This window comes from Centruroides sculpturatus, unplaced genomic scaffold, assembly GCF_000671375.1.
Source record: "Centruroides sculpturatus isolate CEXI.00-Female unplaced genomic scaffold, Cexi_2.0 scaffold283, whole genome shotgun sequence".
Lineage (NCBI taxonomy): Eukaryota > Metazoa > Arthropoda > Arachnida > Scorpiones > Buthidae > Centruroides > Centruroides sculpturatus.
Window position 1 is genome coordinate 427,816 of NW_019384473.1, and position 13,635 is coordinate 441,450.

General features: G+C 32.6%; 1 protein-coding gene across 1 annotated transcript; it reads left to right on the forward strand.

Annotated features, from left to right (window-relative positions):
- The first annotated feature begins 374 nt into the window (after positions 1 to 374).
- Positions 375 to 2,166, forward strand: LOC111621229. Its single transcript, XM_023363307.1, has 2 exons — positions 375 to 466; positions 907 to 2,166. The coding sequence occupies exon 2, from the start codon at positions 940 to 942 to the stop codon at positions 2,122 to 2,124; it is 1,185 nt and encodes a 394-aa protein (XP_023219075.1). The 5' UTR covers positions 375 to 466; positions 907 to 939; the 3' UTR covers positions 2,125 to 2,166.
- The last annotated feature ends 11,469 nt before the right edge of the window (positions 2,167 to 13,635 follow it).

Below are 13,635 nucleotides of genomic sequence, written 5' to 3' on the forward strand. Positions count from 1 at the left end.
GGCATTTCGTAAGATTTTTTTTTAACTTTCTTACAGTGACGGTTTTTTGTATTGAGCAAGGCCCTAGACGAGCGTAGACTAGCAGGTCCCTTTTGTATATTGTAGACTCTTATCACACGCTAATTTTATACTGTAAAAGATCTATATAGGCCCTAGCCAATACCGAATTTCGAGTGTTGGATTTAAAGATAGTATGGACGATGTTATATTTATACTTGTAAGTGCAAGATCCTAGGGCCCGTGCATAAAATCGACACTAATTTATTTACGAATAATTTTTCAAATAAAATGATAAACGTAATTGTTTATTGCAGCACCTAGTCTATGTGAAATTATGTTAAGATATGTTTCTTCTCAAATGAATTCACAAGTGCTCGGTTGTTTATTCAGAAAAGGAATCAAAAGTATACGTCTCTCGTTTTATAACCATGACATCCCTTTGGAAAAATTTATAGAAATTTCTAAGGTAATATTTCTTAATTATAAATAATATAAATCATGATTTTTGTTTCATTTTTAAAGTTAGAAACTAAAATATAACTTGGGGCTCCGTGAGCTTCTAAGAGGACTTTTCTTCGGGCCTATCGTGGGTTCGACTGGAAAGGCCGAGCAGTGAGGGTGAGGAGGCCCGACACATCTTAGACGAACCATCTCTCTGGGCATGAGAGTTGGTCCACCAGTGATAATACCGCCGAACACTGGGTTCGCACCTGGCCAACCGACTGGCCACGTGGACCCTTTTAACGTCTAAATAGGGGCCAGTTTCTCATAGAAAGTCCTCCCGGATTCCCTAGAACAGTAGGCCGAGGCCTTAATCCCTCTTTAAATTTAATTAAATTTATATCTTAATATACTTTTTACATTTGATAATACACGCGCGGTTCATTTGCAATTTATTTCTTTCAGGGTATCACTTATTTTAATATCGGTTTTGGGTCAATGACCGAAGAAAATCTTAATAGAATCATCAGTCATTTGTCAAATATTGTCGAATTAGATTTGCACGCAACAAATCTGAAAGATTCTGGTTTAGAATGGATTGGAAAAACTTGCATTTCGTTAGAAATTCTAGATATATCGTTCTGTTCGGTAACAGATTTGGGCATCCGCTCTTTATGCTGCGATTGTAAGAACAAAAATGAAATTCGTTGCCAAAATTTAAAAGTTTTAAGCGTGTATCACACAGAAATTACAGCCCGTGGGTTATCGTTTCTCTTAGAATATGTGCCACTGTTGAAAATCGAAGTGCAAAGACTCCTTCACATGAACATGATATGTCATTTCGTGCAAAGAAATTTCGGCAAACGATTGCAAATTATAGATTTATGTCTTTCACCCGGTGAAGAGAAAATCGACGTCACTCAGATATTGCTTTCTCTTCCTAATTTAAATTCTCTTTGTCTTTATAAAGTTTCCATCGACGATGCCGAATTAATAAGCTTACCTCCTTTCGAAAATCTTCGCCGTTTGTCCATAAGTATTAAAAAATCTGACAGCAAGTTAACTTTCGAAGAAGGAATTCTGACATTTTTACAGATATCCGGGCAACGACTTAAAGTTTTACGTTTAAACAATTTGAAATATGTTAATATATATCCGATAGGACGGCTTTGCCAAAATTTATCGTCGTTTTCTCTCTATTCCATTCGCCATCTTCATTTTAGAAATCAAGAATCCATTGAATCGACCAAGCCAATTTTCGGCAATCTGGAATTTATGAAAATCGAAAACATGCGTGGAGATCCTTGGGACGATTGCCTTCCTACCATATTTTCTCATTGTCCAAAGTTAAATTGCCTTGTTATATCGTCTACGAGGAGCCTTAATGATGATACCATAGTTAAGATCATACCTTATCTTTTGCGTTTGAAGTGGTTTAGTATTTCCTACTGTCCGAATATTACAAGGAATTCGATATATCGCATCATCGATGGGATTCCTCATCTTTATTCGTTATGGATATGGTCGAGACGTAATTTGTTAACAGCAAGAGATAAAGAAGAAATTCAAAGTTACATGTTTAGCAATAACATCTCCATTAGTTTTAACTACTTTCAGGATACAGAAGTGGACATTTCTTCAGAAGACTACAGCGCGGATTTAAGACTAGTTGGATTCTCGTGAATGTGTTAATGTAATTAGTCACAAATAAATAATTAATATGAATATTTGCCTCTAAATTTTTACACAATTTAATTTGTAAAAAGTCCAGTAGCAGCCGAGTGGATTGAATCATTGAACACCGTGAGCATCGCGGGTTTGCATCTCGCCCACGTGGAGTTTTCTGTGTTTCTTCATCTGTCTAACACGTAGATGAGGAACCATTTTCTCGTAGAAAATCCTTCCGGAAGACATCTTCGTGTTGCATTGTTCTATATTTCATTTTGTCGAGGTCTATACGTAAGTTATATTTCATTGTACCATTTTAGAATGCTGAAACAAAGCAGAAATCGATTAAAATGTTTTAATTTACTTACAAACTTGCTTTGCCACAACGTTTTCTTGGAAAAATATACTGTAATTGTTTTAATGTGGTGGAACAAACATCGTGCAACACAATTATCTGTTATGAATTATTGCTTGAAGATCATATTGTGGGAAAGAAGGCCAGAAAAAAGCGTATGTTTCTCTTATTGAGCATGTACGCAAAGCTGAAGAAACAATAAATATGTTGTAATGAACCGCATTACACAGAATAGAACGTAATGATAGAATTGTATTTATAATACGAGCAATTACTTACTGCGATCCCCAAGATTTTTACGTTTTTGACTCGAGACGTTCAGAGTGCAGAAATATTTGGGTGTTTTTAGTGTGCGGGGCACATTTTGTTACCTACTTTAAAGCTTAATTAATCCTGTGCTTTTGGTCGAAAATTTCTGAAATTTGGCAAGGAGGTTTGTTTGTTAGAGGGTTTGATGCTATTAAATTTTGGTGGTTAAAGGTCGAGGGGGCGAGGAGATAATGGAGTCGTGTGTATCTCCAGAAGGGTCGGACTTAATAACGACTTTACTAGTTATTAGCATTTACAATGTTTTTATACAACCCATTCCTACCCTGAAAATTAAGCTTTTTGCCGTTTTATAATAGTTAAAAATATAAAAAGTTTTTAAATAAAATATGATAACAGATGACGCTATCAAAATTTTAAATGTTGCCGGAAAAGTTGGGCAACTCGTTGCTAGTTTATTAGTAATTTCAGCCCAATAAAATTTAAATGTGTGAAGAAAAGCTCAGTACATTTATTTTATTCTTCAAATGAAAGATAATATCGTTATTGCGAATTTATTTTATTTCTATCGACCGCAGATCGATAACAATCACGAGAGAAATTCGAATGAGGTCAAATCTCACAGACCGTGATTCCATGAATTTTACAGGCCGTGCCGAAACCATAGAATATTTTTACTCCTCCGTATATTTAATTTATGTGACAAGAGTCGTTTTTTTAGGAAAATAGCCCTTACTTAAGTGTTACTAGTGTGTAGAAAACCCGGAAAATTCCACGTGGCCAGCCCTTTGACCAGGCGCGAAATCACGACCAGTGTTCGGTGGTTTTAGGCTATACACTTGGACACCGGTGGGCGCTACGACTGCAGGAAATTTACAAAATATAAATTATTTTTATGGCAAAAAAAAAAGCATGATAGAGTTCTATTCGTGCAAAATTATATCACGATATACTTCTACATAAAAGAAACTACAAGTCTATATATGGCTTCTCTTCGTGTTTCTTTATTGTTTATATAGACTACTCTCTTCGAGTCAATTCTGAAATTTATAGAACCCGCTTTTATAAATAGAATAATTATATTTTTTATTATAAATAAAACGTTAATTGTTTTTCAATACTTCCGGGTAATAAAAAACAACTGTGTATTAATCTGTATAAAGCAATAATATTGTTTTAACAATTCGAATTCATTTTTACTCTAGAAGAGTTGGAGAATTTCTAAATATAAAATAAATGTCATTTAAGTATTATTTTTTATTATCGAGTATACATAGGTTTTTGGGGGGGTCATTTTTTAACCGGTTGCCATACTTTCCCTCTGTTATACTTGTTATAAAAATTACAAAAAAAAACAGTTTTTAATTAATTTTTTATAATAATATGTACGGATCAAAACCGATTTATCAATATTATAACTACTTTAACCCATTTTTTTAATGAATAAATTACATCTAAGAAGCCAAAATTGCTATACAATTATATTTAATACAGCAAATGCTTGCGTAAAATTTATTTTTTCTATTTAAAATACGAAATAAAATTTTATTTATTCGAATATATAATAAAATAAATGGCAAAATATTTCAAGGATAATAAGTAAAAGATAAATAAAAGAAAAACGCTTCATTCTTCTAAGAAAGTTAACGAACTTTGTATGCTTCTTGATTACAAATTAACTGCGAGGATCCTGTTTGGAGTCACTTCTCGATGATAGAATATAGTCACACCCTACACTGAAAACGCCGGAGACTAAACAAAATTGCAGATTGAAAAAGTATCAAATTAATGAGAGATAATAAATTATTTTTTTTACAAACCTGTTTCCTCACTTCATACATACATTGTGTTTAAGATACTTTCGTTACTCTACTAAACTCCCTTTCTAAATAAGTGAGTTACATTTAAACGATTTCTAATAAGTTAATAATAAATATTTTAGTCAAAAATAAAATCTAAAATAAAATAAAATTTTAAACAATAAACTGAAAGATGGGGTGGCCCAAAAATTAGTTAACCGAAATGCATTTTTAAACACGTGTATTTGTTAACTGACTTTAGCACCACGCCTTTTGTTTTTTATGAAAATCGAATTTATTCCTTTAAAAATTTCAGTTTTTAATTAAAAAACAAAAATTTAAAATAAAAAGAAGTTGAAAGCATTTAAATAATATTGTATTTATTAAAAATGCATTCTTCTACGAAATAAGTAATTTTGTTCGTCATATTATGAATGTAGATATAAAGATAATTTTTATATCTACATCAATGAAATACAGTTGAGCCTCCAATAACAGCCATTTCTCAACAATCTCTATTTTGTCTGGATTGCTTGTACACGGCAAAGCAACACGTGGGCGATCTGCCGAAAGGGGACATCTCCTAGGAGGACTTTCTAATGGAAAATGGCCCCTATTTAACATGCCGTTCTGAGAGATTTGGGTTCGAATGCGGGCTGAAACTTCAGAAATTGATGAGTATTTGATTCCGATACGTCTATCCTTTATATTCCCAGGTGTGCCCATCAATGGCCGAGTGGATAAAGCCACTGAACACTGATAGTTGGTCTTGGGTTTGTGCCTCACCAACGTTCTTCACGTTTGCAATACATAAATAGGGACCAGTTTAACACTGAAAATCTTCCCGGGAAGAATCCACTTTCGACAGATCGCCCATGTGTGGCATTGTAGTAAAAAATAAACCAAACCAATCACCACCCAGTGTGATGAAGGATGCAGGATACCCTTTAAATGATCAAACTCATTGATGGACATGCAAAAATAGGCATTCTTAGTGCTTACAGGGTGGAAAGAGTTATCCATTCGGCCACCGTGGACTTTAACGGTGTATGTAATTAAAATTAAATGTGAAGGATGGAGAACCATGTCCTAAACCCGAATTAAATTAAATTAAATTTGATTTGGTTTAGGACGTGGTTCTCCATCCTTCATTCTTCCTGGTCTATTCTATTGTAATTTAAGCCTACTATTGTGACATAAAAGCCAGTCTAGTCATACTGATTTGTGTTAATCCACTTCATTCCATTTGTTTCAAAAATGTAATGACCATTTCTTAGTTCAATTTATCTCGAAATGTAGTGATTACGATCTTTGCATGATTATTACAAATAATATTGTCTCTTTATAAATACAGTATTATGTAATTTTAAATATTTCCAGCTCTGTAGTCGTAAAAATAGCAGAATTTCTTTACCATATATATTTTAATGCATTTAAAATTAATATTAGAAAGAGTAAAACGATCAATCACTTGTAAAAATGATTTGGTTATTTGAATAAAAGAAATCATTCGTTAGATTGATTACACTGGTCAACAGGACAACCGACGACTGAGTGGATAAAACCAGTTAACATTAGTCGTGGGTTCGTGCCTCAATCCAAGTGGGGTTTTTTGGGTTTTATTCACCCTTCTAACACTCGAATAGATGCTTGTTTACTATAGAAAGTCCTCTTGGAATAAATTCCTCCTTGGAAAATCGTCCTTGTGTTGCGTTGCCATATTAAATCACTGGTCAAGTTGTATCTGAGAAAATATTAAAAAATTTTCTTACTGTTTTGTATACCGAACAGGAATTTGATATTTAAAATCGTTAATTAGTTCAAATTTTAATCATCGCGTTGAATAGGAACTTTTGGATTCAATGTCAAAAACTTCCTTTGGAATTTATATCCAAAAACATCCAGGAATTAGAAACTGAAAAAGTTTTTCTGTTATCTTTATTGGGCTTTTTTTTTAACAAATGAGTTTAATGTCCGACCAATTTGACAAAAAAACAATCTTGCTCTGAGGCAATTTTGACTTTTATCATCAAATGTAGTGCATCCGATATACAGTATGAAATCAGAGATGTCGAGTGTCATATCAGCTATAGAAGTTGAGTACTAGAAAAAAGTAAAAATAAAAACAGCCCATTTAACACACAGCCATACGAAGAATGCGGTAAGTTACATTTTGCACCAAATTAAAATTTACCTCGGAAATTGTAAGTAATCATTAAATTTTATTATTTTTTTTTTCGTGTTCGGCACTCCAAAGTTGATAATAAAATGCATCACACATAAAGGATACACAATTTAAGTAATTATTTGTTGTCCAATGTTATCGTATACTCTCTGGTTATACGAAAAAAATATATATATAGCCAGAGGCTTTACGAGATTTCTACGAAATAAAAGAATAGAGTATACGGTTTATACCTTTCACTACATCCCTATATATCATTCTATGGAATTAATACTTTAATTGATATCTCTGTTTCTCAAATACATTTCACTGCATTGCTTTTATTTTTCTCTTTCATTATAAACAGATCAAATATTCCCCTTACAATTAACCTTGTGTTTACAAAAAACGAACCGAACGGAGAATAATGGTGTTTATCTAAAAGTTGGATACATTTTGTTCTTTATATTATATGAAAAAATTTTATTTTCTGTAATTTTTTCCCAGATTATGTAACATTTCTCGTATGATAGTTATGTCCCATTGCATTCAAATGAACTTTTTCTTAATTTTATCAATTGCGGATTGTCCTAATTAAAGTGAAGTCGACGAAGATGGATGACGTGGACACGGATTGATCTATCTGTCATAAACCGCGAGAGTTCGATATGATTCTAGCACGATACCTCAATATAAGCGCATTATACTGTAATGTGGGATGATATGACGCGGATTAGTGGTTCTCAAAGTATGGACCTTGATTATCTCGAACTATCTGTGATTCGAGAGCGTGCTCCAGATGATTCGCAGACAAATCTATTATTGTATAACTATAAAGTGATATTTAGTGGATAAGAAGTGGACAGGGGAATAAGTGATTTGCGGATCACTTATTCTACTTTTGATTCTAAGCATTACTAATACAAGGTGAGAAAGAAAGTCTCTTAACACCTCTGCTACAGAATATAGAATGTACCCAAAGAATATACATCGAGCACATCATGTAATGCGAATAACTCTGTAACCGTTCCAGGTACATCAATAAAATCTTTTGGCAATCAATTCCTTGTGAAATTCTGACCCTAAATGATGTATCACACGACCTCGTTCCCATTTATAGTTTCGGAGTTGCATTCAATATGGCCGCCACAAAGATGGCAGCCGTATATATAACACACAACAATCTAATTGGTCTAATGTGTTCTTGACATGAGCGAATTAACTTTGGGTACATTCTATATTCGGTTGCAGGGGTATTAAGTCATTTTCTTTCCCATCCTGTATACTTGGTCTGTATGGATTAATATATGCGTGTTTAGAACTCAAGAATTAGTGAACGTCTATTCAGGAATTAACTACAATCTATTTTGAACTCGAACCCGAGCTATCCGAGGCTGACTCTGACGTAAGAAATTATTATTGTTTACGTCAGAGTTAAACGGACTAATTAATAACATTTTAAATTTAATGATAGTCTTATTATCTAGCAGCAGAATACAGTAGCAAAATTTCATCGTCATAATTTCTTTGGATTACTTGTGTTTGGTTTAGACATTTCTGATCCTACCGTACAATATGGCGGATACCAGTCTGTTTGTTATGATTGTGTTTAAATCATATAATTAATACTATATCAAACAAACATTAAAATTGAGAAATTTTTATTAATTAATTTCAATTAAACTTATATTATTTTAACCATATTATTCCCAAAAGTATAGGGTTAATGGAGATTCTGTACAGCTAAACATTATACACAGAAAATTTGCATGTACAAAATTATATCAAAATGTATTTAAAATAATTAATTATAATTTTAATAAGTTGATGATAAAGCAATAAATATTAATTGAATTAATATAACTTATTTAGGTTTGGTTTGGTTTATTCGTTTACGGCAACGATGCCTCCCGGGAGAAATTTTTATGGGAAATTGGGCCCTATTTAGGTGAAGAAGACCCAAAAAAATGCACTAGTCCGTTGTGAGGCGCAAACCCATGACCAACTACAGTGTTTAGTAGTTTTAATCGACTTTAACAGGGAATTAATGAAATTTTAATTTTTAATCGTACAGAGTTAATTTAACATATAAATAAAAAGTTTGTTTGTTTGTTCTTTATGTATTTCTATATAGTTTGAGCAAATTCAATGAAACTTTTCGGGGCCATCCTCTCATTTACGAGGAGGTCAATGACTATTTTTCATTTGGCATAAAATAACCAAACTTTTAATGCAGTTTTAATATTTTCCCTTACTACTTTTCGTCCGGAAAAAACTGGACATACCTGCTAGTTAAATAATATTCAAAACTTTGGCATGATATCTTGTGTGCATCTAAAGTTATTAATAGACACATGATATAAATTAATTAACTTTGGATGCACACAAGATATAAGAGCTTAATTTTTAATTTTTGTTATTTGATTTTAATTGTTTTCAAATCCTTCAGTCAACTGAAAATGGTGACAGTTGAAGGATGAAGAAAAGATTAATTACATGTAAGGACTTGCAGAATTTAAGTCTGTTACAACTGTAAGATACTGTATTAAAAAATAAACTTTAAAAATTAAATTTTTTATGCTGTTTACAGTAAATAAAATTTAATTTTTAAAATTTATTGTCTGTTGACTTTGTATATCACATGTTTTCAATTTATGACGATAAATTTAAATGATTTAGTAATTAAACAATAAATTTGAAGGTATTGTATTATGATATGTGTAAGTGTTTATAACCTATTTTAAAAACACATTAAATGACTGTAAAAAGTATGTATTATTAAAAGATTTACCTTAATCGGTAAATCTTTTAATAATAATTTTAAAGGCAATAAAAGATATTTTAGTGCGTTTTTATTGCGTTTTTTTTCTATAGAGAGAGAGTTCAAGTCCACAATTGTCCGGCGCCATCTTTGTGGTTTTATTTGTGTTTACGCGCGCCTTAACTGAAATTCTTGTATTGTTTATTCGTCGCGAATATCACTATGGTAAATTTTTGTGTAATGCTAGTTCACTCAAGCACAAAGGAATGTCATGTTTTTAAATTTCCGGCATTATTTGTCATCGAGGACCCGAAACTGAAGAGCTTTCACGACAAAGGCAATTTGCATGGCTCTGGAGAATTAACCAGAAAAATTTCAATGTGGATAAAGTGAATATCAATACAAGAGTTTGTCAGAAACATTTCATTTTAGGTAAGCAATAACATTTAATTACTAGTTATCACTAAATGATTAGATTAACTTTTGCATGAGTGTAATAAAATGTGTTCAAGTCGGTTGCATAAATCCCTTTGTTAATACCGACAAAATAAATTTTAGTTTTAGTTTGAATAGATAATGATTGTGTTCTGACTTTATTTTTCATCTTTCAGTTTGTTTTTTAGTCTCTGCTTGTAATAAATATACAGTAGAATTAATATTAAAGTATCAAGCAAAGTTAATCGCTTAGCGGATGAAGAATTAGAAATGAATTTTGAACCCCCAGTTGTCCTTCCAGTCTAATTTACATAAATAAAAGTGTGTGTATTTTTTAAGATATAAACCAATAATTTCCATTGTTCATTTACAAAAAGCCAAGTTAGGTTATTTTGGTGAGAAACATTAACATTTCTTCAAGATGTTACTTTTTACAACGATTTTTTTCATTAGTAACAAATACATTACATAATAACCTTTAAGTTGTTTCTAACAAATTCTTATTTATTATTTATATATAACGTACCATAATGATAAGTTCTTTTTATTTAATAATAATATATTATTGAAAAACTTCTTTTATCTCAAAGGAAAACTCATTTTATGAGTCATCGCCAGACTAGATGCCAACATTATACATGGAGTATGAGTGACTACAATCCAAATTGCATATCGGGAGTATTATGAAAGAGCACGTAATCGGGATAAACACGGCCACTTGTAAGATAGTTATGGGCCTTTAAAGATTTGTAAGCTTTCATTTGTGAAAGAGTGTAGTAATTTGTCGTCAAAATGATGCCACCATTGTAGAATTTGTAGAATTGATCTACAACGAAGATGCTGGCTTCGTATGGATCGACACCCTTGATATAATGAAACTTTCTCTTTGTATAAAGCAGCAGCTTGTCTTGTCAGACTGCGATAATAATCCGCCAGAAAAGCATCTTTCTTAATTTTGTCCGTGATATAAAAATACTCCAGTTTTATTAAGTTTAAATTGAAAAAAAGGGCTGCCAACCTGTCAAATAACAAACCACATGCAAGCTAAGCAAGCGGAAGCTAGATCACAAACATGGCGAAGGGACGGAACAAACGTGCGTTTTATCACGTAAATTGCGACCTCGAAACCTCTCTATACCAACGTAAAGAATGTGGCACACTGATGGGTTACCACATCTTCCAAAGCAGAAACATGTAAGTGGCTTTTCAGGCTCGCGTGCGGTAATGGGCAGACTTCCTCTAACGAAAGCATTTGATGAATTTCATCGACAAAGATAACTTATATACTTTGTACAAAAAGGGGAGAGATCGAAATATCTTTAGTGGCGTCATTTACTAATTGGTAAAACACATAGAAGATTACATCAATCCTTAGTCAGTTACCCTAAAGGGCGGAAGTCTATAAGAAAAATTAATTAAACGGTATAACATTGGTTCTATAAAGGACCTAACACAATTTCTGACGCTTCGGCATCACTCGGCTTAGCAGGGCCTCATGTACTTGTAAGCACGAGTTTATTTAATTTTATGAGCATAGATTTTACTAGTGTTTGCTTACACTGCTTGCGAAATTCTAATCTCTGGAGAGAAAAATCTTTGCCGAGTCGCCATAGGTACAGGGAAAAAAGGCTTTCTTACCGCTCACAAAGCGAAAGAACCAAAAATAAAAGAAAATATGTCAATTGAATTCATTTTTTAATAGATAGACGAGAATATCGCGCCATCTTTTGACATTAGAATAAATTAACACGTGTTTGGAATTTTTAAAAAAATCTGCTTAACTTCACGGGAAAAAGACCGAAGAATTTTTGAATACCTTTCAAGGTCTAACCTGTATATTTTTCAAAAACAAAAAAGAAATTAAACGAAATTTACGTGGTAAAAGTCTATTACAGTAGTAAAATTAAACGCAATTTTTATTCTAAAAGACAAATTCTGTTTCTGTGTTCGATATCACAAGTAAATTCTGAAAAATTAAGACAATAAATGTATATTTTAAACTACAAAAAAAGCATTCCTATCAGTAGTTTTATTGCCATCATTTGCGAAGAAGTAATGTAATCATTCGAAATAACGTCACTAATAATTTACTATTGTATAGATAAATGCGGGACGATTAAAATTGTTTAATCACCAATGTCTCATTTCTCTCGGTATAATAATTCGAAAGTTTAGAAAATTTTCGTTTATTAAAGTACAGTTGAAGCTCCATATTCGAGGGGATACACGCCGGTAATGGGAGTAATTATGACTGGTATGGTTAACGTGTTGGCGATTCGTGTTAATTGATATATCACGTCACATATATTGTACAAGCTACAGCCCCGGGTGTTTTTTTTTTTTTACATTCTTCGATAAAATCTTCAAAATTTACAATTGTACAAGCAAAGAACTATAGTGTCTTTCAAAATCTTTTTAGATTAAATACTTAAATTTCGAAGACAATACTCTGTATAATTTGCGTAAGGTATACAAGAACGTTTTCAAATTACATACGAAAGCATACGTGTCGCAAACGATAAAGTTTTATTTTCCAAGTCTTTATACAATTGAAGTGATAAGAATAATTTTACAAGGAAATATCAAATCGCGCGAAGTACGAAATCTTATTTCGGTTAACAAAGAACGTTTGAATTATCATTTCCACATTTTCTCCAATGAAATAGTCTCTACGTTCTGTGCCGGCGGCTCTGATCAACGCGCGTTTTTGTTGCTAGCAGAATCTTTCTCGTACAGGGAGCCATAGAGTTGTCGAGTCTCTCGAATAATTCCGGATGTTTAAGAGGAAGTTCTACGCATTCTCTAATTTCTCGAATCTGTTTATGTAAGCCTTCTCGCGATCACGAAGACCGGAAGACGTTCCGACACGTTAAATTTTACTGGAAGATTCTGTTTGGGTGGAAGCGCGTCAGAAATCTCTTGGACCACTCTCGTTGGGTTTGGCGGCTTCTAGATCTGTAAATTCGCTGGCGGGAACCACCAGTCTCGCATTTGTACTAAATCTGACTAATGCTAAGCCATCGTCTAGTTCGGGAACCAATTTCGGTTCGGTTCTTCACGAAGTGCCCGAACTTTGTTATTCAATTCGGATCTGGATGTTCGAAGTCTCTCTAAATTACGTAGTCGTTGTTTTAATTTAAATTCCATTTTCTCTATTTTTTTTCTTCAAAAATTGTCTTTAGTGGATTGGATTTATCAGAATTGTGTTCATATTCATCCGAAGACGTTCTCCACTCATTTTGCGACAGACAGAAGAGAAATCCTAGCTTTCGATTAAGAACGAAATAAATTCAATTATGACAAAAGAATTAAAAGTATTCTTTGATAAAATCGATATGTTTAAAAATATTTAATTATTAAAACAACATTCCAAATTTTTTAGTATATTTAATAAGAATATTCGTCTTAAAATTCCTAAAAATGTATCATTGTAAATGTAGTCTAATTAATTATTAATCGGATCCAATAAATAAATGTAATCATTTTCTTGTGTCCGGAATTTGATAAATAAATTATCTTCTGCATTTACATGGTGCAGAATGTCCATTGTGGAGAGGTAAAAGACATCGGGCTATCTCCTTATAGATGGAACGGAGGGATTTGTGGTAGGTGATTACCACACCGTGTGATAGAACTGCCTGGGCCGAAACATTTGGAAAGGATAGATAACTACAAACTGTTCAGGATGAATATAGATGGTCCATTTATATGTTACCGTAGATCTATTATCATACAATTTAGCAAA

What these genes read in the sequence shown, in the direction of transcription:
- LOC111621229 (XM_023363307.1), top strand. Translation starts at nt 940, where the DNA reads ATGACCGAAGAAAATCTTAATAGAATCATCAGTCATTTGTCAAATATT.